The sequence below is a fragment of the Pavona decussata genome, unplaced genomic scaffold (genome assembly GCF_977016875.1).
Source record: "Pavona decussata unplaced genomic scaffold, jaPavDecu1.1 SCAFFOLD_134, whole genome shotgun sequence".
NCBI classification, from domain to species: Eukaryota; Metazoa; Cnidaria; class Anthozoa; order Scleractinia; family Agariciidae; genus Pavona; species Pavona decussata.
Genome location: NW_028145547.1, coordinates 2,669,660 through 2,696,846, shown reverse-complemented (window position 1 = coordinate 2,696,846; position 27,187 = coordinate 2,669,660). Strand labels below are relative to the sequence as shown.

Here is a 27,187-nt window from a genome sequence, read left to right as displayed (position 1 = left end):
GTGCATCTCCGAATTTCAGCTTATTTCTGATGTAGTCAAACTACAGTACGACCTGTCAATTAGAGTCGAAAAACCATAACTTTACACGTAAATAGCCACAGTAAATTCATACTGTAAGTGATTTCCAAACCAGCATTTCACCGCAGGCCGAACGTTTTCCAGGTCGACTTATGTATTAAAGGGGCATTCTTTTGGGACACTGATTCGAGCTATTCTTATTCCGGTTGAAGAATGACAGAATACACAAAATATCAGTTCACAAGAACGCAATTACTCCTATTCGGAGTAATATAAACTGTATTCCGTTCATTCTGCTCCTAGGGGCAGAAGGAACGGAACACTGTTCTGTTCATTCCGGAAACAGAATGGGTCCCAAAAGAACATGAATACCGTCTATTCCGTGTATTGCCACTCCAGAATAGCCCCAAAAGAATAAGCCTTAAAGGGACTATGTCACCTCAGGCGCATGTGCGCGTTGATGAGAAGCACTTGGCCTAACTTTTTCAAATACCGTCGGAGAGTTCAGGAAGGTGTTTTCATGTTTGAATCGCGTTCATCTTCGGAACGTTAGCTGAATGTTTTATTTACAAACGTTCTTTTACTGAGTATTACAGAAGATGTTTGTTGCGATATTTTTGAAAGCTTTTGCAATGACGGGATAGCAAAAATCCCGCGACTAGTTGTATGCAAATTAGTCTCAACCGGACTCTACTGCGCATGTGACCCAGCCAATATAGTTTCCTTTCAACTGAGGACAACTGAGAAAGCTAGGTCAGGTGATTAAGTTTCTTCAGGCGTCTGCTCACACTCCCTACTATGATGAACTCCTTGTTCGAGATCAATCATCAGGTATTTGCATGTAGCATTCTATACTGGTAGTCTTTAGGGAAATCCTTTTTCAATTACTTATCTTTCTCCCTTGTTGGATTATCGGTGAGATTTGGCGCATTAACAACTCCAGAGCTATTATTTTCTTTTCATTGTGTGTGAGTTTTGGTGTTTGAAGAATTCTTAAAGTTCGGTATACTTTTAAGAGGTAACAAGTAATTTTCGATTGAAGAAATACTTCACTGTATATAGGAAATGACTTTCCTAAGAGAAGGTTCGAGAAGATTTTACACTACTTTTCAGTGGGTCAGTAATTCGCCCTCCGGCGTGAATCAGAAAAGGTCGAACAAAGGCATCAAAATCCTGGCTAATTATGTCATATTTTGGTAAGCTATGTTATTTCGTTTCTACCCTAAAAACCACTTTGGGTGCTATCGGCGTGAAATACATTCTAAATAAATCATCTGGTGAGCCGTTAGTACCAATAAATGACAATAATTGGTTTGCGTGTGTTTTTTTAATGAGGACAGCGCGGATTTTAAAAGCTTTTGTGTTGCTGTTATTCCGAAAGGAACAAAAGCCTTTGCCTGCTTTCGAAATTCGTTGCATGACTTCTAATAAAAACACTAAAAGCGCACGAAACAACTTCTGTTCGAACTGAACAACGGTTTGGGAACTTTAACTAGTGAAGTTAGCGATGTCCTTTAAACTCCGGTGACAAAACCATACAGGTACATTAGTTGAAAACAACAAAGGGGGAATTATGTATGCAATCTGAAGACTGTCCGATTAATAATGAATTTAGCGTGCATTTATAAATGCGTTAAATATTTCGACCTACCATTTGGTTTTCAGCTTATACAACCAAGAAAAGAGATGTGTAAATTGTTACTCTTATATCGGAATGCATTTTGCACAAATTTGATTTGAGTTTAATTTGCTTTAGTGATCTGGTTCCACTGAGGAACTTAAAGTTGCAAAGTTGCTAATCTCGGTTCACCTGGTCTAAGTTTTGCAGTTTGAATTGTTGAAACGATTTATAAACTGAATTTATCAACCAGGAACAAACACTTAAGAGAAATGGCGCGGCGATTGGATTTAATTCCGTTTGAAGCGTCAAAGTTTTCCACTTCAAAGCACTTGCAAATGAGATGACAGATAATTCTCCTCGTGGTTGCTTAAGTTATCTCACTCATTTAACGCAAACAACGGAGCAAAACTGCCGATAATGCCAAGATTCTAGCTTTCTAAGAGCGTGAAATAAAAAAACAAACGGCAACAACACTAACCAGGGAGAATCTGCCACAGAGGCCGGTGTGAAACAACATTTCGTCAAAACAAAGCTGCCAATTATCAAAACTTGTTTGCTTGAAGTTTCTCCATTTCTTTAGGAAGCTATTTACTGAGTATAAATCAAACTAACCTGTGCTTTCGATGGCCGCTGTCCCGCTGTCATTTGTGTAATAATCCAACAACACTCTGTGAACTTTCTCGTTTTCTTCGTCGCTTTCTTTCATCGAGCTTTCTCAGGCAAAATGCAAATCTTCTAAGGTTGTGTTATTCATCTGCCTTTCACGCCGTTTTATGTCAGTCAGGCCACTTTTAAAAATGTTTCATCAACTGAATGCTACATTTCCGGTTGAACTAATTCCGGTGCGCGAGCAAAGGGCAGGAATGGGGACATACAGCGGTTTCGTGGATTGGGCGAGGATTAAATTTTCAAATCGTAATTCCTCAAAAGTTTGGGTGTCTTCTGCCAACTTTGCCGCCACTTAACCGTGCATGAGTTCACCGGAACAATACAGTTTTCAAGTCCTTTCATTGCCTCTACCAATATGAATAAACATGTGTCCCCTTGCTCTTTGTAGTGAGTTGAAAACAACTAGCTTGTCGTCTAGAGATTGACAGCAACCTGCTCGGTTGAATGATTTTGAAAGAAATCCGGTCTTTCATGTGCGCCAATTCCCTCTTTCTCTACGAGTTTTGACTGTACCTCTACAACCGGCTCATTTTGCTGGTTTTCATCGCACAGTATAAAAGATATCTAAAATCGCCCCAGTTTTTTAATGCGACATTTCTAACTTTACAAGGCGACGAGCTTCGAATAGATTAACACGTTGGCTTGTTTAAACTGAATAGTGGTCAAGAAAACAATGTTCGTAACCAAGAATCTGACAACTTTTTGACAAATATGCTTGGGTAATACTTAACAATTATTCCAAGAGCGAGCGTTAAACTACGAGATGATGCGGATAGCCAACTCGGCACTCTACCATCTCGTATCCAACAAGCGCGCGTGGAACAATTGCAATTGAAAACAACCACGAAATTTTGCTAAATCTTGCTCATTTATATTTTCTTTCCACCTGACGCGTACTATTACCACATTAGCGGGGCATGGTATAATGGCTCATACACTATGGCTGCTAAACCAATCGAAACTCTGGAAATGCGCCATCCGATGATTCAGTTTTTAATAGGCCTTTTCATGGTTTTCGACGTCTGAAATAACAGTGTTTGTATGGAAATCCGATGTCAAATAATTTTCAAAAAACAGCGCTTCTGAAAATTCATGAATTGGAAACTTTTGGCACTGTATAGCGAACCAGCCGTGAACTGCTACTTAAAATAGTTCGCGGGAAAAAATACAGGGAAATGTATGGAAAGTTCAAAACACGACTGGGCGCTTTCTGGCACAGCTACATCCCTCCAATTTTTTTCTTAAAATCCTTTCCCCAGTTCCAAAAGTTTCCAATTTATGATTTTTTCAGAAGCGATGTTTTATGAAAATTATTTGACATCGGATTCCCATACAAACACTGTTTTTTCAGACGTGTTTGCCTACTCGTCAAAATGGCGTCGAAAACCGTGATAAGGCCTATTAAAAAACGCTTATAAACATCTCATTTCCGCGTTACATTAAACGAGAGTTAAATGTTTAAACAAAGCATTATTTTCTACTCCCAGTGGCATTGCTCAATTTACAATTTCTGGTCAGCAGTGTGTTCATAATCTTCGGACGATACTCGGTTTAAAAACCGGTGGCATTTTTTCTTCGTTTTCTATCTTTTGTAGCCTCGTTCACTATTGTTCTGCTGGATTTTATACCGCTTGTTTGTTTTGTTTTGAGCCACTTGTGAGTTGGGCAGGATTTTTTATGTCGGAGGATAGACCCTATGCAAAATGGATGACATTTTAATATTCTTTTGTTGGCGTTCAAATTCGCCCTACTAACCTCGTTCTTGAGTTCAAAAATCAAAAGGATTTTTCACCTTGAACGAGGCTAGTGAGGCTAATTTGAATGCAGACAAAAGAATATTTAAATGTCAGCCATTTTTACATGAGCCAAATCTTTCGATGATAATTTCAATAACGTTCTCATAGTTTCTCGTTGGCATCTCACAATTTTAGGAAACATTTTGTTGTTGTTGTTCTCCTACCCACTGATTTTCTCATCATATACTTTTTTGGCTCGTTGGCTTTGCCGTCGTCGCTGCCTAAGTTCCTTAATGTTAGTACTTGACAACTTTCTCAAGTTTTTTCACACGGGAGACTTGCCAAGGAAAAGCTTGACAAATTTTATCGCACATACGAAAATACACAGCAAACAACAGCATTGGAAACGTTACTCATATGAGTCTCAGTGTAAACTAACCTGAGTTGTCCATGCATGAAGGATCAGAGAGAAGTTCGCCTTGATCACTTAGGGTGGAATATTGATTGATACATCACTGAACGCGCACTATTTAACCCACGGTATTTTTTGCTGAAATTTCAGACAACGCCACTCTTGGCGGCAACCGGCTTGATTTTTAAACTGTACGAATTATTTGTTGTTTTCAATGCAAAGTTTACAAACAAAGCATTCATCGAATGCGTCATATAATATATCAGTTTCCTGTAGGTAGGCTTCTGGAACGGAAACTCAAGTTCTCGTTTTCTTTCTTTTTCTTTACTGAACTATTCAATTAACTTATTTTCGTACTCAGGGTCTAGAATATTTCAATGTTTTTAAATTCATTCACGCAGTGGTCATGGGTTCGAATCCCAGTTAAGTCCAATTATTTTTCAGGCTTTCTTTTCGCAACTGCTCAAGTTGCGTACATAACAGCGATGTTCTTCCACGGCTTTCGTCCGCTGTTCGATTCAAACTGATATGATACTTCATATAATATTGTAATAAATCACTTCTTCTAGTTGTTCTTGCAAGGCGAAATCAGCAAGATCTAGCAATATTTCTTAATTGTTTTTAATAAAACAATCATTCCACTCGCGCTTGTTGGATATGAGATGATTATAGCCAACTCGGCGCTACGCGCCTCGTTGGCTATCTATCATCTCATATCCAACGCGCGCTCGTGGAATAATTGTTAATTATTTACCCTCGGTTGTGAAAGGCTGGCTAGGCCGCTAGCAATAAATGCTAATACTCCGAGCAATCGAAAATGAATTTGGAAGTGTTGGTTTTTGAGGAGAGGAGAAAACCGGAGTACCCGGAGAAAAACCTCTCGGAGTAAGGACGAGAACCAACAACAAACTCAACCCACATATAACACCGAGGGAATCCGCGAACCCGGGCCGCATTGTTGGGAAGCGAGTGCTCTCACCCCTGTGCCATCCCTCCTCCCCATATATTTTTCACTTATCACCATATGGTTCATCGCGCTGAGAGCGAGGTTATTACTTGTGACACATAATGGAATTCAACTGTTGCTGTTTTCAAAGCTCGATCGACTTGTCCACAATATACATGTATTGGGTTGGTCAGATATTGGGAGATTGGTGCATAACATAAATTTCGCGGTCATGGGCCTTCATTTCGCGCGCGCTGAATTTTGGTAAGTGCGAAGAAAAAAATAGGGTCGGAATATCGATTCCCACAACTCATTGCGACCTGTCCTGAAAACGTCGGACTTTCCATTACCCTATGCGATCAAACGAGCGACAGGGAACGAATCTGGTTCAAGGGTAGACTGCAAAGTGGGCCGGAGTTTTCTTACATTGCTGCGCCGTACGAATGTGATACTAACTCGGCAACCACACATTACCGTAACAACCTTTCGGGCGTCATTATTCATTGAATTTTCACTTTATTAACACTTAGAAAAAAATCGTTGAACTCTTGTTAACTGGTAGAATGTCATTAAAACAGAAATGAAAGTGTGAAAATAGCCAAAAAATTCAGTGAGTATTCGCTATTTAATACTCACATCGCGGAACCTCAGCGGCGCGGCGATAATTAGAACATTAACGAGCAAAGAAGTGACGGGAATAAAGCGTTGTACAATGTTCTGATAAACAGGTTCAAAAGTTCAGTTGAAGAATCGAGTCCAGTGTTCGCTACGCTAGTACGTTGCCTCAGGTTTTGCCACGACCGTAAACGGCAGTATTGAATACCTGAACAGCAGTCTTAAGAGGGAATGTCTACTAACACCGAGCGAGGGGTGGCACATGATAAAAAATGAAAGTCGTTCACAAATTGACTAAGGATACCCTATGGTAGTTCTAGTAACGTGGTGGTTTTGATTTCTCGGAATTCTTTTTTAAACCCAGAAAAATTGAATAAAATGTGTTCGGGCCCAAGTGTCTATAAAAGCACCCAAAATAGACGTGTCCCATACCTTCTCTCAACTTCGCTCTGTTTAATTCGCATAGATAAAAAACCTCATTTTAAGCTTGGAAATGTGCAGTTGAAGTGTTTACGAATCGTTTGAGGCCAATAATAGATCTCTGCTTTAGTTTTGAAGGTCATGGGGAAGGTACCGAAAGTTACTAAAATTGGCTCAGTCGAAATTCTCAATTTGGCGCACTTTTTCAGGAGAGAGTTTCCCTACCCGGTAAAACACCGAATCACTTGAAATTTAGAGTTCTTGATTGACGAAATGCCGTTCTAAAAGCAGGTTTAAAAATCAGTTTCGGGCTTTCTATCAGCGCTGAGAACTAACGTTCTCAAAATCCCGATAATTGCAACATTATCTGTCAACAACTGTAAGCGATAAACATGTTTGTCAAAATCACCGAAGACTTTTGTAATTTTTTTCCTTGTTTCCCTCAATAGTACGATGGACCAATCAACAGAAAGCTCATATTTAGCTCACCTTGAATAAGATGTCATCTAAGTATCAGTTTCTTGGCTTAAAGCACCATACAAAGCCATCATAGCTCGAAGGGTTGATAATTGATCTCCTTCAGTGACTAATGACTTCTGCTATCGCATTCACGTCACTTGGCAAATGCCAATTGAAGGGGCAAAAATCCTTTGACGGTAACAAAACCTTGTCGGCTCAAAGAAAATATTAACAGAAATATCTAATTTTAAAGTTCTCCACAGTCATCTCAGAAACCGCCGGACTTTATAATCTTCCGTCTTCGATTGTTTTTGACTGTACTTGTTTCGGTCACGCAACGGCTTCCTTCGGAGTGTTGGTTTTTCTTACATATGGCCAAAATCGAAAAAAAAAAATTCAAACATCAGGGCGTCTGAAACTAGTTCCTTTAAAGTTATTTGAACATCCAAACGTGACTGTTCACGCATTAACGCGGCTTTTGAATTTCTCCGTGAACAGTGATGTTCGATTCAGGTTGTTTATTTCACGACGGTCATGGCGTGTGCGTGAATGGTTTATTGAGCAAGGATAATTGCTTGAATGATGTTTTAACGAGAGGAAATTGAACAGATACCGGTATAAGGGGATATAAGAAAATTGTGACTTAACGAGAACTTTTTTAGTTTCTCAACCAGAATGACGTTCGTTCTTTTCGCATGTGTCGGTTTGCCAACATAAATAACAGCTATAAACAAGATAAAGATATACAGACAGATAAAGAGTTCCGTGATCACCGATGATAACAGTACCTGAAAAATGGTTGGGTGCATCAATTCTTCGTTAACAAGATCTTTAAAAAAGTTCAGTTTTCTGTTTAATCGTTAATTTTCTCTGATCTGTAGCACTTTTTTTTAATGTGTTTATTTTAGTTACAATGATCTGTTGTGTTCTTATAAACACCGCCGTTGTTCTGATTGAAATATCGTCACGCACCCGATGGACACACAATGATGATGCTGGAACAATTACCAAATATACAAAATTTCCATGTTATAAAACACTTGTAGATTTTTGTATTTACGCTGCGTTTAAAGAATTTTCTGATAATTTCAATCATCCTAACGGCCATTTCGGTTGTGACCGGGTGAAATCAGCTTGTGGGATTTGCGGATGCTTCAATTATCTGACAAGGTGGTCAAACAGAAAAAAGTGTTTTAGTAAACCGTTCAAATCTTTCTTTGGTGCAACTCTAGTGCAAAACCGTTAAGACAACAACAAACTTAAAGGACCCTAGTCAGCCTCCGCCATTTTCGATGCCATCAAAATTATTGATATTGCATGGTGAAGCTAAATCTTATTGCTTTACTGTAAGTTGTGTTCCTGAAAGTATGTTTCATTATCTTTAGTAGTTTCACAGTGATTTCGTTCATTTCGACATGCTCCGAGTAAAATATAATAGCCAAACTCTCGCATATAAAAAAAAAAAACCGTGGCTGGCTAGGGCCCTTTAATGCATACCTCGTGAGATTTCACAAAACAAACACGTTTCGGGACAACACTAGCAGTATTCGAATAAGTGATGTTGAGCTTATCTTAGCGCGCGCGTGATTCTTTCTTCCGCTACATTTCTGTGTAAGCCATTATAGACTTGCCACAAGTCGACTTCTTATGCACCGAAAGAGTGACCAACAAGGCGACGGAGTCGTGAGCCGAGCACCTGACTGGACTCCCACGAAAACGGACTTTGAAAAAGTCTAACCTGTCCCATCTCAGTGCGAAATTGGCCGGTGCAGAGGTGCTAACCGATGACGAGATCCGCATGGGCTCTCTCAACATACTGCAATACTGACAAGGTGAGAATAGCAGACCGTGGAATAGGCAAGTCAGAGTCCATAGCTTTATTGCGACAAACCGGTGTACTGATTCCATTGGGCTCTTGAATTGGTAAGTACACCTTAATTTTGTCATAAACGCTGGCCTCCTCTGTAACTGATTTACGAACAATGGGCCAATTTAGTTTGGAAACAGTGCAATCCAAACGTAGCCTGGACCCACGCAGTCGTCATTTTAGGGGACATCGTATTACCTGCTCCCCTAAAAGCGGCTGCTTGGGAGTATAACCCAAACGTGACTAGCATTTGTCTTTTTCGTCGCTGGTGTTTTGAACTTTAAACTAATCACTACATAAATCAATAAGTGAGCTTAGCAATCTTTTGCATAGGTATATGCCGTGACCGCGGGCCTATTGCGAAAGCTACCGAGGCGACACCAAAAACAGTACCAGAAACTGCAAGCATTGGATCGAGCCCGAGGGGATTGGGGGGATGGGGGGGGGGGGGGGGTTTCTACTCATAGTACACAGTATGTGTGAAACGATAGTAAGAGTTAAAATTTAGGTGTGAAAGGCTCGGCCGCAAAAACATATAGGAGACCCTTTGGCTTGTCCTTTTGCACAGTTCAGATTTGGAACATAAAGTAACTTTATTATATCACATCAGGAGCTACATTTAGGCCTATAGACGCACTAAATTCGCACTTGGCACCTACAGACGTCAGCCCTATTAGGTCTCAGCTAAAACGCTCATCGGAAAATGCGAGCGGACGAACTTTGATGGTGGACAAGGGGTGGCTCCTGTCAGGTACATGCCAAGAAATGACACCACATGAGACAGGCGCCCTGTCTCGCGCAATACGTTCACCAGACACGCTGCGTCGCGAGCTCTCTAGTGATAAACATTCTGATGTCGCAGCACACTGTTGATGTGCTAAACGGACTTAAAGAGGAGTTTGCATTGACTGTGAAGCAAGCAAAGGCAAACATCTTTACATCGTCATGGAAGGCCCACATGCCGGCGCTCTATCAACCAAGATGCTGCAAGGGTCGACGTCCTAGAGCGACCTGAAGAGTTATCAGTTTTGGTTGTCCGAAAACCAAAGTGTGCGATTCAGTAAACATGGTATACTCCTTCGCATGTCAACATAGCTCAAATCCTATCTAGAACTCCTTTTTTTTTCTTTTTTGTCTTCTGGAGACGGAGAGGGGCAGAGAATCCCCTTCCATAACTTCACAAGTACAAAAAGCATGGCAATGTCGGCTATGAGACTCCGAGGAGAGATCGTACGTTCAAGCATGTCTCCTCTGGGGTCCGCAACGGGGTATGATGACGTCATATGACAGCTAGACGTGATGGAAGCGGTTGTCATATGGCCGACACCAGCTCTCCCTAGAGCGCGAGACGAGAAGTCCTTTGACAGAGCTTCAGTCGACTATGCGGAGAAGCTTGCGGGACAAACCACGCTGTTACCGGTGGTCAGCATAGTCAGTAAGAGAGCAACAGACTAGATATGGTATGGATACTCAAGTCAAGTGCGTTACGAAGGACTCGGTTCTAGTTCAGAAGTCCTATTTGACAGCAAACCGGAAGTAAAGCAGACCCTGTATGCGACACTTGCAGGATCAGACCTTGGTGACATAAATACTGAAGCGTGATCCGGTCGACCTCATTGCCTGATGAAGACTAGCAGAAGCAGTCGAAACGTCGCTATCTACAACTTGAGTAACTACATCGTGAAACAAACCATTATTTAATTTATTACAATGTATTGCTGTGACAAATGATCCAGTTCAAGATCAATGATTGATGTGTGCTGAAGTAGCTAGCAACCTTAACAGCAGGTTTCTTCTTGCACGTTGCCTCGAAGAAAGCACTGGTAAATGATGAATCAAAAGACGATAACGCGCCGCTGTTCGGGAAAATGAGCACGCGCTCACCCCATCCCCGCCCAACCCCTATTTTTCATTTACCATTAGGAAATTTGTATTTCCTTTGGCATTGACCTCTCAGCTGTAACAATTCAATGGAAAAAGCCATACATCGACAAACTGCATTCTCTTTGTCAAGGATGCGCAAGACAGCAGTGAAGAGTGATTTTTTCTGGCTGATAACATTGTTTTGTCCCATCCCCAAGAGAACAGTCAGGGATGAGACCGTAGTGACTTTTGCACGAAGGCGAAAACCAAGGCGTTAATACTTAGTGGTTCTAACAAGAAAAGTGTTCCCCAAGGTTTCACCTCATTAAAATGCAGAGTAACATACTTTAGCAAGGCTTGCTTTGTGGCTCAGTCCTTTTGGTGTGTATAGATGTTAAAAACATTCGGCTATAAATCATCGGTCCTGTCCACACTTTGGTAAAGATTTCATTGTTTTTAATTTGTTTTTTGTTTTCAGCATGTCAGGACACACGTTTCCCGTGTGTTTTTCACCCAACATAGTCAAACCTAACGTCACGTGAATTAAAAAAGCGTGACATTTTATTGCGTGACTTATGCCATAAACAGAGTCGAGCGCTTTCGCTTCAAGTAAATCCTGCGAACGGATCTCGAAACGACAGCTCGAAACAAAAAAAAAAGTTTCGAAATTCAAAGAAAATCAAACTCATCTCCATTTTAAACGATCTTCAAGTCGAAAAGAAGTGGTCCGATGGTAAGTCATTTGAGTTTATTGTCGCTCCATCGCAATAAGTGATGATAATTTATCTTGTTGACTTCACACATCAAGATGGCTATACAATAATGAAAGGATACAAACACAACCAAATATCTTATTTAGACAATGCTTTATTGCAGTTAGCGAAACATGACCTTTCACTGGTGGTTTAAAGCCGAATGCCGAGGTAAACTACATGAAATTTCAATAGTTTCTCTTAGTTTGGTTGCAGTCGTGTGCAGTTTGTTTACACGTTGATATTGCGATTTTCGTGATTTTGAGACCTCTAATGCTCGGCGCTGGTAAAAAGCCCGAAGCTATTTTTTAAACCTGGTTTTAGAGCGATACTTCCTCAATCTATAATTGTAAATTTGAAGGGTTTTAGTGTTTTACCGGATCGCGAAATTTTCTATTAAAAAAGTGCGCCAAATTCAGAATTTGGAGGAAGCGAATTTTTGAGACTTTTTGTGGCTCCTCATGACCAGGAATATTCATCCACTGGAGTATTTTTGGACTCAGATACTTAATAAACATTTCAAAAGCAAATTTTCAAGAAGAAAACTGGGTTTTCTTTGATGCGAATTGAACAGAACGAAGTTTACGAGAAGGTGCGAACCATGTTTATTTCGGGTGTTTTTCACACCACGAGGGGCCGTCACTGTTTTTTCTATTTTTTCCGGTTTAAAAAATATATTTCAGGAAAAAAATCCCACCACGTTTTTTAAACTAGTATGGAGTATCTCTGGACGGAATATGCAGAGTTTTGATTTTTCCATCATGTGCCACTTTTTTATGATTTCGCTCGGTCTTAGTAGACATTCCCTCTTAATTGCTAATTACAAGAAATTCACTGCGACGTTGTAGATTTCGTTGGCTACTGCATTTCTACAATGAAAAGCAATATTTATTCTTTGAGAAAAAGTCGGTCCATAGAAATTCCAGTGGCAAGTATGATCTCGCCGGAGAGCGAACTAAATGTTAATACGCCCTACACAAGACCAAGCACCTCAGCAACATCTCTACCTCGAATAAACTTGGAGTCACATCCTCCCAGCCCAGAGCTATGCTACGACAGTTTGGGGTTAGCTGAGGTTGACAAGGACACGAAAAAAGAAGGCGCAGGGTTAGACCTACCTGATGTTCAAAACTCGAAATGTTTGGCAACATTCTGCGGCATGCAGCAGGAGGGGACGAATAACCCAAGAGGCGATTCTGAGGTTCCTGAAAGACCGTTTAAAGTTTCTAAACTTTCAGAACTTTTGCAAGATCGCATTCGTGTGCTGCAGAGTGAGGTTGAGAAATATTTAACCGAAGCGCAGGAAGTGATTCAGCAGGCAGTAATGGAGAAAAAAAGAGAAAGAGCTTCTTCTTCATTCAGCGACGCTAGTATAGGGAGCGTTCAAAATTTACAGTGCAGGAAATATTCCACCAAAAACCTCCGTGAAGTACACAAACACAAGAATAGTATGTTGAAGCATAAAGAAACGGCAACTAAATCTCATCTCCCTGGGGGCAAGAGATTGCCAAAAATAAAAACTTACTCTGTTACAAGTAAAGCTACTCCTGGCAGAAAACTGCCATCACAAACTTCTAAGGGACAGAATAATTCTGAAACAAATAATGGCAGTCCGAGAGAAAGAAACGATAGCAACAAAAATAACTCAATTTTTGACAACACTGTTGAGAGAGAAAATAGAAAGTTTGATCTTCACTTTCATGAGGAGATCGGCGATAAAAGGAAAGAGAACGAGGATGGGAAAGGAAAGGATGTGATTTCCCTGCTGGAAATAACCAAGCAAAGTACCGGCGAGAAAAATGGCGGGATAGAAGAAAACAGATTACAATATACTGCAAAAACGAGCGGAACAACAGCTATGCCACAGAGTATTCTTAAGCAGCCCAAGACTGGCGCTGTAAAGTCGAACAATTTAACAAAATCGGTGACCAAAACGATAAAGCAACTCTACCAACTCAACCGAGTCAAAGACGCAGAGAACTTAAGCGACCTTTTGGAATCCAAAATGATGGCAGAAAACGAGCTGAAAAAGGCGATAAAGAGAGAACTTCAAGAAGAAATGGAAGAGAAAGAGAGACTGGAGACGAAAAACATCGCGAAGAGCAGACGGCAAGCATTCTTCCACAGAATGGAAGAGCTGGGAAGACTGGAAGAAAAAATGCGAGAGACGAGAATACGTGAGCGTGAAAGAAGACGAGCAGAGGCTCGGCTAAGACGAGAGAAGAATGTCGCACTTCGGAATGAACAACAAACATCCATCTTATCCGCAAAGATATCGAGGGCGTTTAAGTTTTCATACTTCCCTGTGCTTATTCAGGAATCCAGATCCTCGTCTTCTTATCATGAGCAGTCAAGCTCAAGTAGCGAGGACAGCGGAAGAAGCAGCCCTGACTGCGACGCAGACAGCGACGCCAGTGTTTCCCGCCAGACTTAGCACGTGCACACGGACTGTTATTCAATAAGAAGTAAGTAATAGGCTGCTTACATACCGTCCAGGTAGGACCGAAAGTAACATAAATCGATATCAACTAACGTCCATGAATTTTGATCAATAACTTGCACCGTTTTGTATATATATTTTGATTCTGTAGACCCTAGCCTAGTCTGCTATAGCCTGCCATAGTAATCTCCAGCTTACTGCTCCAGGCCGCTAGGAATCATTTAATACTACAGAGCTAATTAAAAACCTTGAAAAACGAAAAAAAGAAAAAAAAAAAAAAAGACTCAAACCCGCACCATTGTTTCCTTTTAAACAATGCTTCACCGATGCTGTGATTCTGTCCCGAAAACACGTCACATTTCAATTTATATATACAGATCAAAAATGTGTTACAACACATAAAAATATCCCTTATACCAAACTGTCTACGACAAGCCCTTGACAAGTGCTAACGGGAAGGTTAATAAATCATTTTATTATATCTCTCAGTTAGTACGTCGGTGTGATTGGTCAATTTTGCGGGCCGTATTTCACTGTACGGCCTACTTAATTTGAAAGTTGTTCCTTTCCCGCGCGCCCAATTAACCTCAGAGATATAATAAATATCTTACTAACCTCGTTTTCTCGGTCCAAGCATCAGCTACAACTCGCGAGACCTTGGCGCGTGTTCTCGTGATTGTCATGACAACCAGGAGATAAAAATTGGGAACTTATTATTGTCACCAAAATATTAAAATAAAACTATCCAATTGTTTTGACAGGTTTCTCGCATGTCATGGCTCTAACGAGACGGGCGGTGACATTATAGGAAGTATAAAGAGCAAACGTCTAAGATGAATCGATGGTGTATGAAAGACGTATAAAACTATATAAAGTAACACAAAATAAATATGTACATTGAAATTGACCACAGCATCCACTGTATCGACAATGCTAAAGAATAATACTGCAAAAAACTGACATGAAAAAGTAATTAATGACACATCACATATCCCTCTTATGCAAACTGTCAGTTACGGTTTTATATTAGTTGAATAATTTTATAAAAGGATAATACTACGAAAAATTGTCAAGAAAAGTGATTCAGTAACGACACAAATCATAATCGCATATCCCTCTAGTACAAACTGTCAGTGAAGGCTTTATAAAAGCTGAATAATTTTATTGTCTTTCAAGAGACTAAAAATGCTATAAATGAGAGAATCGTGGGTTGTAGTATTAATAAGATATGAGAGCGTTGGCAGGAATAAGTAAACATCCCAAAATCTTTTCAAAAAAATGTTCAAGTCTCAATTGGAATACTGACATGACAAGGAAATTTTCCAAACATACTTGAAAGTCCTCGTCCCTAATGTTATTCCTGGGATGATAGCAGCATAAAATTCATCTTTTCGTGTCAACGCTTGAAATAAAGGTGAATACAAGACTCGACAGAAATACAAAAACCGCGTGAGGTTTATCAAAAACAATTGAATAAGCGAATGATCATCGCAGTTATATACGCAACTTAAGCAGTTGCAAAAAAAAAAAAAAAAAAAGATTTTTTCAGGCTTTGTTGCGTATGTAACTGCGATGATCATTCACTTATTTATTCTTTCTTCCGCAGTTCAAATGAATTTTCATATATTCACTATCAAAAACAATTGTTTGTTATCGCAACGTGAGGTTTCAATTGATCACGCCGCGAAACATCTTCAACACATAAAATAATCATTGGAACTAATTAGGCATCGGAAATTATTTTTATTTCATAGCTCATCACGAAACGTTGAGTGTTAAAACGTCTGAGTAGAAATTACATTTTGTCAAAAAAAGTGCTCCTTTGTTCAGAGGAAACGAGAAACAACAAAAATCTAGATGTCGCAAAATCGGACAGTATTTGCGGACATTTATAAAGGACTGCAAAGAAAAAATGTGTTAGAAAGAGAGCAATTTTTAAGCCCTGAAAGCTCGCGACCAAATTCAGGGAAATCCAGCAGTTTTTGTCTTCCAAGTATTGATTCTGCCTTTGGTGACTCCGAGAGTCTGTCTCCTGATTCAAATAGCCCCAGTCGAGAGGATGGATCAGATTCCGAATTATCGTTCGAAGATTTCGATGATTTTCGGGACGAGAAGTTTTCCACCAAAGCCAAGAGGGAAGACACTTATATTCTCACTGACAGAGATATGCAAGATATTGAGAATCGAGTTGAAGAAAAATTCAGGGAAGATTTTAAAAAGATCAGGCAAGACGCTAAGGCCAAAGAGCTGCGTATAAAAAAGAAGTTTACAAAAGCTGTCGATGTCGCGCGTTCAGCCTTGATAGAAGCGCGAGTTCTGGCGGAGAAAAAAGCTATAAACAAGTTAGAAGAGAGAGCAGAAGAGAAACAAAACGAAATCATGAAAAAGAGATCTGAAAGAAGGTGGCAAATCTTGGCTGGAAAAGAGAAGAAAGAAAGCAACGAACATAACTTTGGCGCCGGAGGTAAATGGGTACAACAGCATTTGGAGGAAATGGCTATGTTGAGAAAAATCCAGTCGGATTTGGATCGAGCGCGGGCAAGGAGAAGAAACGGAGTGGCTTCAATGAATTTACACAAGAAGGGCAAGTTACGGAAACTGATGCAAACTGAGATACGTAGACTCGAAAGAATCGATGAGATTCAACACCTCATGCAAGACTTGAATGAACTAGGGTTAAGCGAGCAAGCCGACACCTTGCAGCTTACACTGGATTCAAAAGAAAAGGCGGATGTATCATTACGAAACAAAGTCAAAGAAGAAAGAAACCGAGCAAAGATGGAGGCCTGGAGAAAGAAAGAGGAGGAAGTGGCCAGGTTGAGGAAGGAAAGAATCGCAGAGATGGAAAGGCTGGAGAGGGAAAGGAAGGCGAGGGAAGAGAAAGAGCGACAAGCGAGAATAATGGCAGCCCTCAAGCGGAAAGCACATAATCAAGCACTGCGGCGTGCGTATGATCACAGTCTATTAACTTCACGGATTTCAAGGCCGCATTCATTCACTTACTTTTCTCCCCCAATACGCAAATAGTATTTAGATGACTAGAAATCAGCAAAAAAGTATTATTTACGTAGATCCTGCAGAGTGTTCATTGCCGCAAGATAGCATTGTGTTACTTGCTGTACGGCTATAATTAACTCAACACCTGCATGGAATCGGAGAATTGGAGAATTGTTACCAACTGCAAACTGCAGCTAACGAAGAGCAATGTTGTACCGCGGAGCCGTAATGATCCTCAACTTGAACCACAAGTGATCCCCGACCGCAAATGATCCCATAAAAGTGTGAGGATTCGAAAAAAAATTGTCAAGAAGGAACAAAAACGCACATGCTTATGAGTCAAACAGTTCTTTTAAGGACAAACGTCACAGTCGCTATATACGTCAAAAAAAAAAAAAAAAAAAAAAACCTATTCGAATGTTTATCCAGCACAAACTTGTGCTTCAGTGGCTGTTAGTTGCTCAGCACACAACAGATTAGAACTGAATAACCAGAGAGCTTTGCGCATAATTTTCACACATAGTGCACTCACAACATCTTCAGAGACTAGCGACAGATAGTTGGGGCACGACGACAATCTCCTAGGGAAATCGGAAAGCTTCTTAGGAGCTATTTCGTTTGTCTTTTTTACAAACTCTCACTTGTTCTGCTTTTGAGGTATGAAATCGTCCTTCTGCCCCAACTGTCTGTCTCAGAGTCTCCGGGGATGTATCGCGGAATATATATGATGAGACACTAAATGCGACCCTATCTTCTGGGAGCTCACCCAGGTTATACATCGCAGTTGTTACCTTAGGTTTCTATAGCGCTGCTCAAACGGACCTTTAGATTCAGCTGTTTTGCTTGTATTCGATAAAATTTACAACGCTAAAAGTGTGGTTAAAGACGGACTGCAGTAATATGTAAGCCTAGGAAGATGACTGACTAATTCAGTCACAGATTGTCTGCACGAGCTGGCATTCCACTGTGCTATACATTCTATTGTTCACACAATTCCACGCCACGCGACAGTCCACTTTCTATACAGAATTTTACTTTCTACGGCAGTCCACCATCCACACCATTTTATTGTCCAAGTACATTTCGTTGTCCAATCCACAGTCCTCGCCATTCCATAACTTTTCACGGGGTCGTTTGCGCGGTCGGGGATCATTTGCGGCTCCTGGATCACTTGCAGTGCGGTACAGTATTACTGATAACATTTTTTAGATTTAGTAAGGATTGTATTGTTCAGTGTCACCACTTTTGATGAAGAAACTGATTGCCGATCTGATTAGCTCAATTACGCCCACAAATGAATTTTGGGTATAACTGAACATTTACCAGTATTTCGTGAACAGGCCTTTGGGAAGTTTAGATAAAAATCCAATTTAGTTCTTAAAAAAAAAAAAACAACTAAATAGTGTTTTAAGCATGTAATGAGAAAATATTTACGAAACGGGCTAAAGGCCCAAAGGGCTTAATAAAAGCTCTTTTTTTATGGTTTGAATTAATTTTAAAAATTTACTAAGTAATAGTTGGCCATGAATTGCAAACACCTCTCTACTTTCCACACAATCTGAGCGCTTTATTAAAACAGGCTGTAAGATTGCTGGTATGCAATACGCATGTATTATCTGACATGGTCCCTAATTCAAGAGTTCTGAAAAAAGCTCCCCAGAACCAAACTACAGAATTTCACTAGAGTGTAACTAATTTCATGTTTTATATCCAATATGCTATTAAATATACAACTAACAAAACTGGACAAATGTGAAGATTCTACAAGATTACAGTTCATCAAAAATGATTCCGGAACAGACGGTCAAAGAAGCATAATTCGGCCACTCCGAAGAAAGCATTGCGTATTTTCTTTTAGTTTACATTTCTATGCTTTCATCGCTCTTGGAGATTTTTTTCTTCCTACTTCACGCTGGTTCTGGCCATACTTGCGAAAACAGGATTTATCAGCTCTTATAACTCTGTGAGCCCCATTATCAACGCGTATCAGCTGTTGTTTCCGTGAGACCGCAAGTTGGGAGAATTTCTTCAGAAATCAAGACATTTCGTGTTAAGTGACCTGATTATTTTGGGCATATTAATTTCTCACCTGGCAATATCATTATCAGTTTTTGGAAACGAGTACAAGACAGTGGTCGTCTACCCTTTGATTAAGAAGGTGTTGATGTGACAGTCTAAATCACATTTCGCGGAGAATAACACAGTCACAATCAAATTCATTATCGTTAAAGAAATTTTGTATGATAGTGATAAAATCGCACTTTGACGAGAAATTTCAAACTCAATTTTCATTTCATCGATAATTTTTAAGAAAAAATTATATTGCTCACGGCTACTGAGCAGACCAAGTGCCACAAGGAAACTATACCGTTACGGCAATCCAGGATATTGTACTCCTTGTAATGAGGTAGCAAAATCAGAAAAAAAATTTGCAGATGAATTATTGATCGAGAACACGAAAAGCGTATACAAAACAAAACGGGAACTCATAATGTCCTTGGCAGCCCATACTGTTTCTAGCTATTTCTATTATCAGATTAGTATGGGGCTCTCTTTCCAAGTTCAGTCACGGTTATTTTGACTCATTACGACCAAATAGATTAGACACACTATTGGCTGGACTGATCAAGACGATTCAAACAATCTTGGATGACAACGAAACTGAGAGAAAAACGATAAGATAACGTGGGATGAAGAGGAGATAAAGTATTGGAGATGGAACAAAATATATGTCCGGTCCACATAATCTCTCATCTGACCTAGACAGCTTTCAAGTAATACCGTGGACCGGGCTCAAAGATCATATAATCTTGTGGCGGTTTTTCTTGTCGTAAACATGGAAACAAACAACAATATGGGTTTTCGAAAAGGTGAAGCGGGTTTAAACCACAACCACCGCTTTGTTTTACCGCGAATTGGAGCAGAAACAAGGAGAAAAATGAGTCTAACTGGATCAGAAACGTTTTCTTATTTAACAAGTGCGAGCAGTGCAAATAGTCCAGATATTGACAGCGACCTCGAGGAGATGGCACTGCAAGAGGAGGAAGAAGATGACAACGAAGGAGATACTGACAAAAATGAGCGCGATCAAGCTGTTGAAGAGGATGAGAAAATAATTTACAAAAATTTTGAGAAAAGCATTCGCCAGAGAGCAAAAACAGTGTTAAAGAAAGAACTCAGGGGGATACGTGTTCAAGCCGCCGAGAAAAAGAATGAAATACGAAAAAAGTTTAAAGTTGTCATTGACGACGCGCGGTCGCAACTCATCGCGTCTCGAATTGAAGCCGAAAAGGTGTCAATTGACAGGCTGCAAGAACGAGCAGAATTGCAACAAGCGAAGATAATACAAGAGCGCGCACTCAGAAAGAAGGAGGAGAAAGAAAAATCCGACAACGGGTACGAAAGAAGTCGGGCCCATTCCGAAGAACTCGCTTCCCTCCGAAAGATTCAAGCTAAACTGGATCGCGCACGCGCGAGAAGAAAGCACAGTCTTGCCGCCGCGTTAACAACAGTGAACGGGAAAGCTAAGGTAGCGAACTTATTACAACATGAAGTGAAGAAGCTTGAAAGGGCTGAGGAGGTGCAAAAGATAATCGTGGAACTTTACTCGTTGGGATTAACAGACACTGCTATTAAGCTGACACACTCACTCAGAGGAAAGGAAGAGTCTGAAAGCGGACTGAGGAAGGAGTTAAATGAGGAGCAGGAGAAAGCCAAGAAAAGAGCCATGGTGCTTGTGGAGGAAGAGGTCCAGAAAGTACGGAAGGAATACGCGGATGAGTTGGAGAGGAAAGAACGAGAAAAAGCGGAGAGAGAAAGGCTTGAGAAGGAGCGACAGGAGAGAGAAAGAAGGGAGCAAGAAATGGCCAAGTTAAAGAAAATGGCGAGAGATATGGCCATGAAAAAGATGTACGAAGAGTCTTTGTTTAACACAAGTGTGTCAAGGCCATTTAGCTTCTCATATTTTCCATCATTAAAGAAATAGCTATTTGTCTTCCTGAAACACCGTTAAGTCAAGTGTATTAAAACTGCAATGCTAGTTTTTAAGTTTACTTGTGCCAGCTGAGCATACCTTGCGGCTCACATCTGATCATATGGCACTCTGGGTGCTTTCATGAAACGGTTGCCTTGTGGTTGACGGACTTGTACTGATTTATGGAGGGTGGGCATGGGGTTAACTGTTGGCTGAGAATTGGCCAAAAATTTTAACTGTACGCTGAAAAATGGTAGTTTTTTTTAAAGACAGAGAAGGAAAAATTGGTAGCTGAGAAACGTTGAGAAATCTAAATTTGCCTGAGTATATTGTCGAAATCAATGGACATGACATGTTTCTCGTAGCAGTCTCTGACTATATACAGACCAAGAGGCTTAAGGGACGGAATTCCATACCTTCCAGGATGTCTGGTTCCATACTTAATTTGATCAAGAAAAAGGAATCTATAAGACAAATGGTGAAACTATCTCCCTCGAGCCACCTAAGGGAGAAGTTAAAAAATTTGCGCAAAACAGATAAGCGCATGCTGTGGAACAGCCGTGGTGAGTTTCTTGGTTCCGTCGAGTCCGACCTCAACACAAAACCAAAGCGTTTTTTGTCGATATTGAAGCTGAATTCCAAATCGCATACAATTCCTGATCGAGTCTCGACGCCAATATATCAGCCAGTGCATCCACTGACCCAGGTAATCGTACGCCGTTAAGATCTTCCGCTGAAAATCCTCGGGAATCTGTTTAACTCCTGCTTCGCATCAGTTTCCACCCATCATGGACACCCCCTCCCTCCCCACCCCCTTTTCATCTGGAAGCGCTGCCAATGCACCAGCTTCTCCTGATATGTCGGAATTAACGCTCACGGTTAGCGAAGCTCGAAGCCCTTGATGTCACGAAAGCCACCCAAGTGCACAAAGAATTACAGGCCCATCTCCTTACCATCACTGGTATCCAAAGTTTTGGAGCGATGTGTATTCAACACTTCAAAGATAGACTGTACGAGGTGGTAAGAGATTGTCAACATGAATTCATCAGAGGGAAATTATGCACCTCCAACCTTTTGGAAGTTTTGGACCACGTAGGCTCCCTACGAGACGACGGAGAACAGGTGGACATGACTTATATGGATATGTGTAAGGCCTTCGAGAAGGTGAACCACGGCTGCCTGCTGCAAAAGTTTCACGAGTTCGGATTTAGAGGCAGCCCCTTGCAGTGGTTGAGCTCAGAATCACGAGGAATAAACGAAACCTGATCGTGCTGGTTATAGTTTCACAATACAGTTCAATAATTAACTCAAATGTCTTATTTGAGCAACACTGTACTGAATGTGGGGAAAGGGAGAAGGGGGAAGGGGGTACCCCCAGTCCTATGGGCCTGTTTAATCTGAACTGAATGTTACTTTGGATGAGATCCAAGCTGTCGACCTCGTAAACTAGAGGAATAGAAAATAGTCCTCTCTTGATCTTGTCAATTCACTTCGCAAAAAAATCCCCATATGAAACAACTGACTAGAGTCGAGACTAGAGGGAAATCACATACCGTATTTTCTCGATTAAACGCCGGACCCCGATTAAACGATTAAGTTCACAATTTTCTTCTTCTTGTTCTGTGTATGATAAGAAATAATTCATACCTGATTCTCAGTTAGTTATGTTTCCTTTTTCGTTGTCTGATGTGCCTCATTTGCATCACAGTACAGTACCGCCACTGGGACAAGGGACAAGCTAAGAGGACTAAGAGTACGAGAGCGCTCGGACTGAGCAGCCACAAGTATTGGCAATCTTGTAACCAGAGTCCTCAGGCTGTATGGCCAGCGGTTGGTCGCCTGGAGAGACTCTGGAGAATTCGGAAAAAAAATTTTTTTTTGATTGGCTGCCTCGTAACAGCTTGCATTGTTTTACTGCATAAATCCTGCGGTAATAAAATTTCAGTACCCTAGAGTCTCTCCTGGCGACCAACCGCTAGCCAAAGAGCCTGAGGACTCTGGGTACGAGATTGCCATATTGCAAATTATGTCTAGTTTGTTAAGTTACTGCTGACAAACTTCAGTGAAGATGCCCCTCATGACAGTCAGATTAATTCTCTAGATCTCTAGCTATATACTGAAGTAGCTAGGACTGATTGCAGGTATATAACAATAACAATAACAATAACCATAACCATAACCATAACGATAATAATAATAATAATAATAATAATAATAATAATAATAATAATAATAATAATAATAAATATTATAAGAAGAAGAAGAAGAAGAAGATCTAGATATAAGTATTTGATGTGCGTATGGAGACTGAAACATTAAAAAGGAAGTGTTATGGTGTTTTTGATATCTTTTCGTAAAAGTGGTGAAATAAGACCTTGACTTACCTACTGAAATAATCCTAGAACAACGAGAGGAAAAAAAATCAACTCAATTCTTCAAAGGAACATCTCTTGATCTGTTCTAGCGCATTTTGAAAGGAAACAAAAAATTCTGCAAGAACTTGAAAAAAATATAGCCTTACATTTTTCAAGTTTAATCCATTCTGACCTACTCTGTCTCTGACTAGAGGCACTAATCCACAGTCTTGTTTCACTGGGGTGATAATTAAGTACCTTGTGTCCATAGATTAGACACAGGCCTACTAGACACATTATAACAAGATTCAAAAATAATAATAATAATAATAATAATAATAATAATAATAATAATAATGGTGAAATTGGGTCAGAGTTTGGAAAATGGGGCAGCACACCCCCACTAAAGAATCTGAGGACTACCTCCCCCAAACCCCCCCCCCCTCCCCCTCCTCCAGTAGCCTAACGACTACATTATCAACTTGTTTTTTATACAGAAGAGTTTAACCACTTCAAATCATCGGTCTATTTTTGTAAGATTGGCTATATCCAATCACAAATTATTGAGGATAGCTTCAAGAAACAGACTGAAGTGTACTGCGGTGTGCTTAAGTTTCTAAGCACTTTCCTCAATGTCCCACTGAAATCTTTGACTTAAATTAAGGCCAAGTAATATGAGCAACATTTTCTGGCAACTTGTCGTGCAACAAATATTTCATTACAAGTTGCGATTGCTTTTTGTGTGTATAATTTACTATAGCTCCAGGCCTTCGACAACAAATTTTCATGTTGCAGAAAGTAGATGCTGTTTCTACTTTTTTTAATAGTATGAAAATTATGTAGGTAGACTAACATGGGCAAAAAACAAACGCAACTTGCAATGCAACAATTTTTGTCATGCAACAGGTTGTACAAAAATGTTGCCCGTGATACTTGGCCTTTCATCACAGGTAGAGATGCCGATATGTCTGAATATGTGGAGAGTTTTTGGGGGACTCGTCAATGACATTACCCAGAAAGACTTATCAGTAGTTATATTACACTGAACAGCTGTCATGAGTAACTACCGGTATACTAGAATGCTGCATGATTGACTAAGTTTTTATTAGTTTTTGAACTCCTTTTGAAAACTTTCTTTCTGATCACGTCCATTCAAAGTGGCCTGACCACGGTTCCAGGAATTAAAGTTGGGAAATTCCCTGTTTGCTTTCTGAAAAGTTTGAGCTTTGCTCCCCAATGGTGCCACAGTTCTATAGGCCAGTTAACGCTAAGACCATTCGAAAGTTTTCAAAATTAGTTGTCAAAAACTGATTAACAACTTAGCAAAGCGGCAACCAGTACAGCACTCAAAACTGTAACTAGCAGTAGAACTGCACAGTTCCAGAAAATATCCATAACCACAAGGTGGTCTGTTTAAAGCTGTTTAAAGCAAAGTATGAAGTTAACTGGACTCTGGAAGGTGTGGTCCACTGTCAAACCAAGAAATTACCTTCCATGGGATCTAGGTACAGATGTATTCTGAAACAACACTTTATGGTCAGAAGTGTTAACTTGCTTCACATAAAAAAAGGATCAGACAGGTCAATTCACTTTTTTAAAATTTAATTTTTGTTAAATTTGATTTTAAATTCTACAATTCTGAATTTATATAAAATTTAAAAAGTTCTGAAAGTACATTAACCTTTAACTTTGATGTGGTCAATTTCAACTCAACATTTCTTGAAAGTTTTGACAACAATAATAAACTAATAACAAAAAATGGCTTGAATTAAAGCGTAAGTATTATTTCACCACAGTTACCTGTCTTTCACTCAATGTATGAATAAATTACTACATTCTAATGCACTAAATACATTACATATAAACATACAAAGCGATTTAACCTAAAATGAAACTACAAAATACCATCAGTTCTAACCCCTCAAAAGTCTCATCAATAGTATTCTTCTTTAACCGTACAATGTTCCATGGTTTACAATCTTGTAAAGTGGTTTAGTTCCTCGTAAAAGGTCGCGAACTCCGGGCCTCGAAACGTACACTTCACGGGCGAACTCATCCCTAGCAACGTGAACGTTTCTTTTGACAGTATCGAGGAGTACTTGTCTGTGATGCTGTACATCAGCTATATGGTCGCTTTGGTTCGTCAGAACACTTATCTGCTGGTCCCTTGTGAACCTCATTCTATCTCCCTGGTCTGTTAGCCCAACAAGAGTTCTGTTTCGCGGCCATTGGATTTTCTGGAATCGTTCTTCCATCCTGCGCGTTTCCTGGGAGTTAGGGTAGTTTTGGGGGTAGTTAAGCTGGTAGCTGGTTCGAACAAACGGTCCTGGAGCTTCATACCTTTTGTAGTCTTTAATCTTGACGTTATGTTCCATCTGATTCATGTTGGAAACGTTTAAAAGGGAGAAGACTGCATGTATATGTCCGCCAGCTCAGTCTGAAATGGAGGTCCCTAGCAACAAGTGTGGGCCGAGAGGAATCTGGGGCTAAGAAAAGTTTTCCTTTCTTTGTTTGTGCTGTTGTTTGCTTATTTATTATTGTTTTAATCAATTTTTTCTTATATAAAGTAATCATTAATATCCTGATACTAACCAATAATACTATTTTTTTTTGTTTATTTGTTTGATGACAAGAGAGAGACTGAAGAGAGCTCAGTGATAAAAATAAGACTTGTGTACTGTATGTGTTCAAGCCGGATACAGACAACGTAGTCGGAAAAATATTTGAGATTAAATTTAAAATGGCGCTTTATTAACACACACACCGACGACGGTAAGCAGTCTGAGATGGTCACCTAATCATTAAACACCTGAGAACTCCACAATAGCGATTATTATTATTATTATTATTATTATTATTATTATTATAATATCTTTCTTTATTATAATATTCCAAGCAAAATTGATATTTACAAGTTAAAAGTAGAAAAAAGAGCTATTAAAACCTATTTACAATTCAATATTTAAAATTCATTTCGATTAAAAAAAGCGACTATTTCCAAGCACAACAGAGCTATTTTCAAGCACAATTTTTTAACAATAGTAAGACTAAAATTTTGATGAAATAAAAAAAGTTGTTAAAAAGATCCTAAAATACAAATTTACAACGTCACGCCATCATTCACTTTCTATTAATTATTATTATTATTATTATTATTATTATTATTATTATTATTATTATTATTATTATTATTGTTGTTGTTATGATAATGAAGATGACGATGATGATGATACCTGCCGTTTCAGAAAATCATTTTTGTGGGCACCTGATTTTATTTTGCGCGACTAACAGCTATAACATTCAGACACCATACACTATCTTCAGTGTATCTTAAAATTCGTAAAAATATTCTCATTGTTTTCTTTGGGAATGGTACCCTGGTCCCAGAGGTTTTTCTTGATTTTTCCCCAGGTGAGAGAGCCGCGAAGCGGCGAACGTTCACGGCTCTCTCACGTGGGGAAAAATCAAGAAAAACCTCTGGGACCAGGGTATGGGTATGGAAGAAAATAATCTATGAAATGGTTGCGTATGTTTGTGTATAACAACCAATTGAACAATATAGAACTTTCTCAGTCACCGGTATTTTCATTTGTTTAATTGTTTGCTTGCTGACATGGAGAGCTTGCCCCAGTTGCTCAAAGAGTGGATAACTTTATCCAGCGGATAAGTCGCTATCCAGTGGATAAAATGTATTCAGGTTGGAGTACATTTTATCCGCTGGATACATTTATCGAATTTAATTATCCGTTTGTTGAGCAACTGGGGCCTGGGTGATAAAACGAACATCTTAGTCAGAAAAAATATTACTGAAGACTAAATCTTACACGCATAGCAGCCTGGGATGGTTAAGTAAACATTACGTCTTTACAACTTCATCATCATCATCATCATCATCATCATCATCATCATCATCTTCATCATCATCATCATCATCATCATCATCATCATCATCATCTTCATCATCATCTTCATCATCTTCTTCTTTTTCTTCTTCTTCTTCTTCTTCTTCTTCTTCTTCTTCTTCTTCTTCTTTCTTTTTGGTTGT

The 27,187-nt window shown here is 39.7% G+C and overlaps 3 protein-coding genes across 3 annotated transcripts in view; 2 read left to right on the top strand and 1 right to left on the bottom strand.

Moving 5' to 3' along the window:
• The window catches only part of LOC146467717 (synaptotagmin-6-like), a 29,492-nt gene extending 26,715 nt beyond the window's left edge, over nucleotides 1-2,777 (bottom strand). Inside the window, exon 1 of the mRNA XM_085125562.1 lies at nucleotides 2,252-2,777. Coding sequence (XP_084981688.1) covers nucleotides 2,252-2,345 — 94 coding nt within the window. The 5' untranslated portion in view covers nucleotides 2,346-2,777. The remainder of the gene's footprint in view (nucleotides 1-2,251) is intronic.
• A 12,821-nt stretch (nucleotides 2,778-15,598) lies between these two features.
• Nucleotides 15,599-18,633, top strand: LOC146467716 (uncharacterized). The gene has a single exon (XM_085125411.1). It carries the CDS (start codon nucleotides 15,676-15,678, stop codon nucleotides 16,843-16,845), a length of 1,170 nt encoding a protein of 389 aa, XP_084981537.1. The 5' UTR covers nucleotides 15,599-15,675; the 3' UTR covers nucleotides 16,846-18,633.
• Nucleotides 18,634-19,495: 862 nt separating this feature from the next.
• LOC146467715 (uncharacterized) lies at nucleotides 19,496-21,527 on the top strand. The gene has a single exon (XM_085125484.1). The coding sequence runs from the start codon at nucleotides 19,652-19,654 to the stop codon at nucleotides 20,798-20,800; it is 1,149 nt and encodes a 382-aa protein (XP_084981610.1). The 5' UTR covers nucleotides 19,496-19,651; the 3' UTR covers nucleotides 20,801-21,527.
• The last annotated feature ends 5,660 nt before the right edge of the window (nucleotides 21,528-27,187 follow it).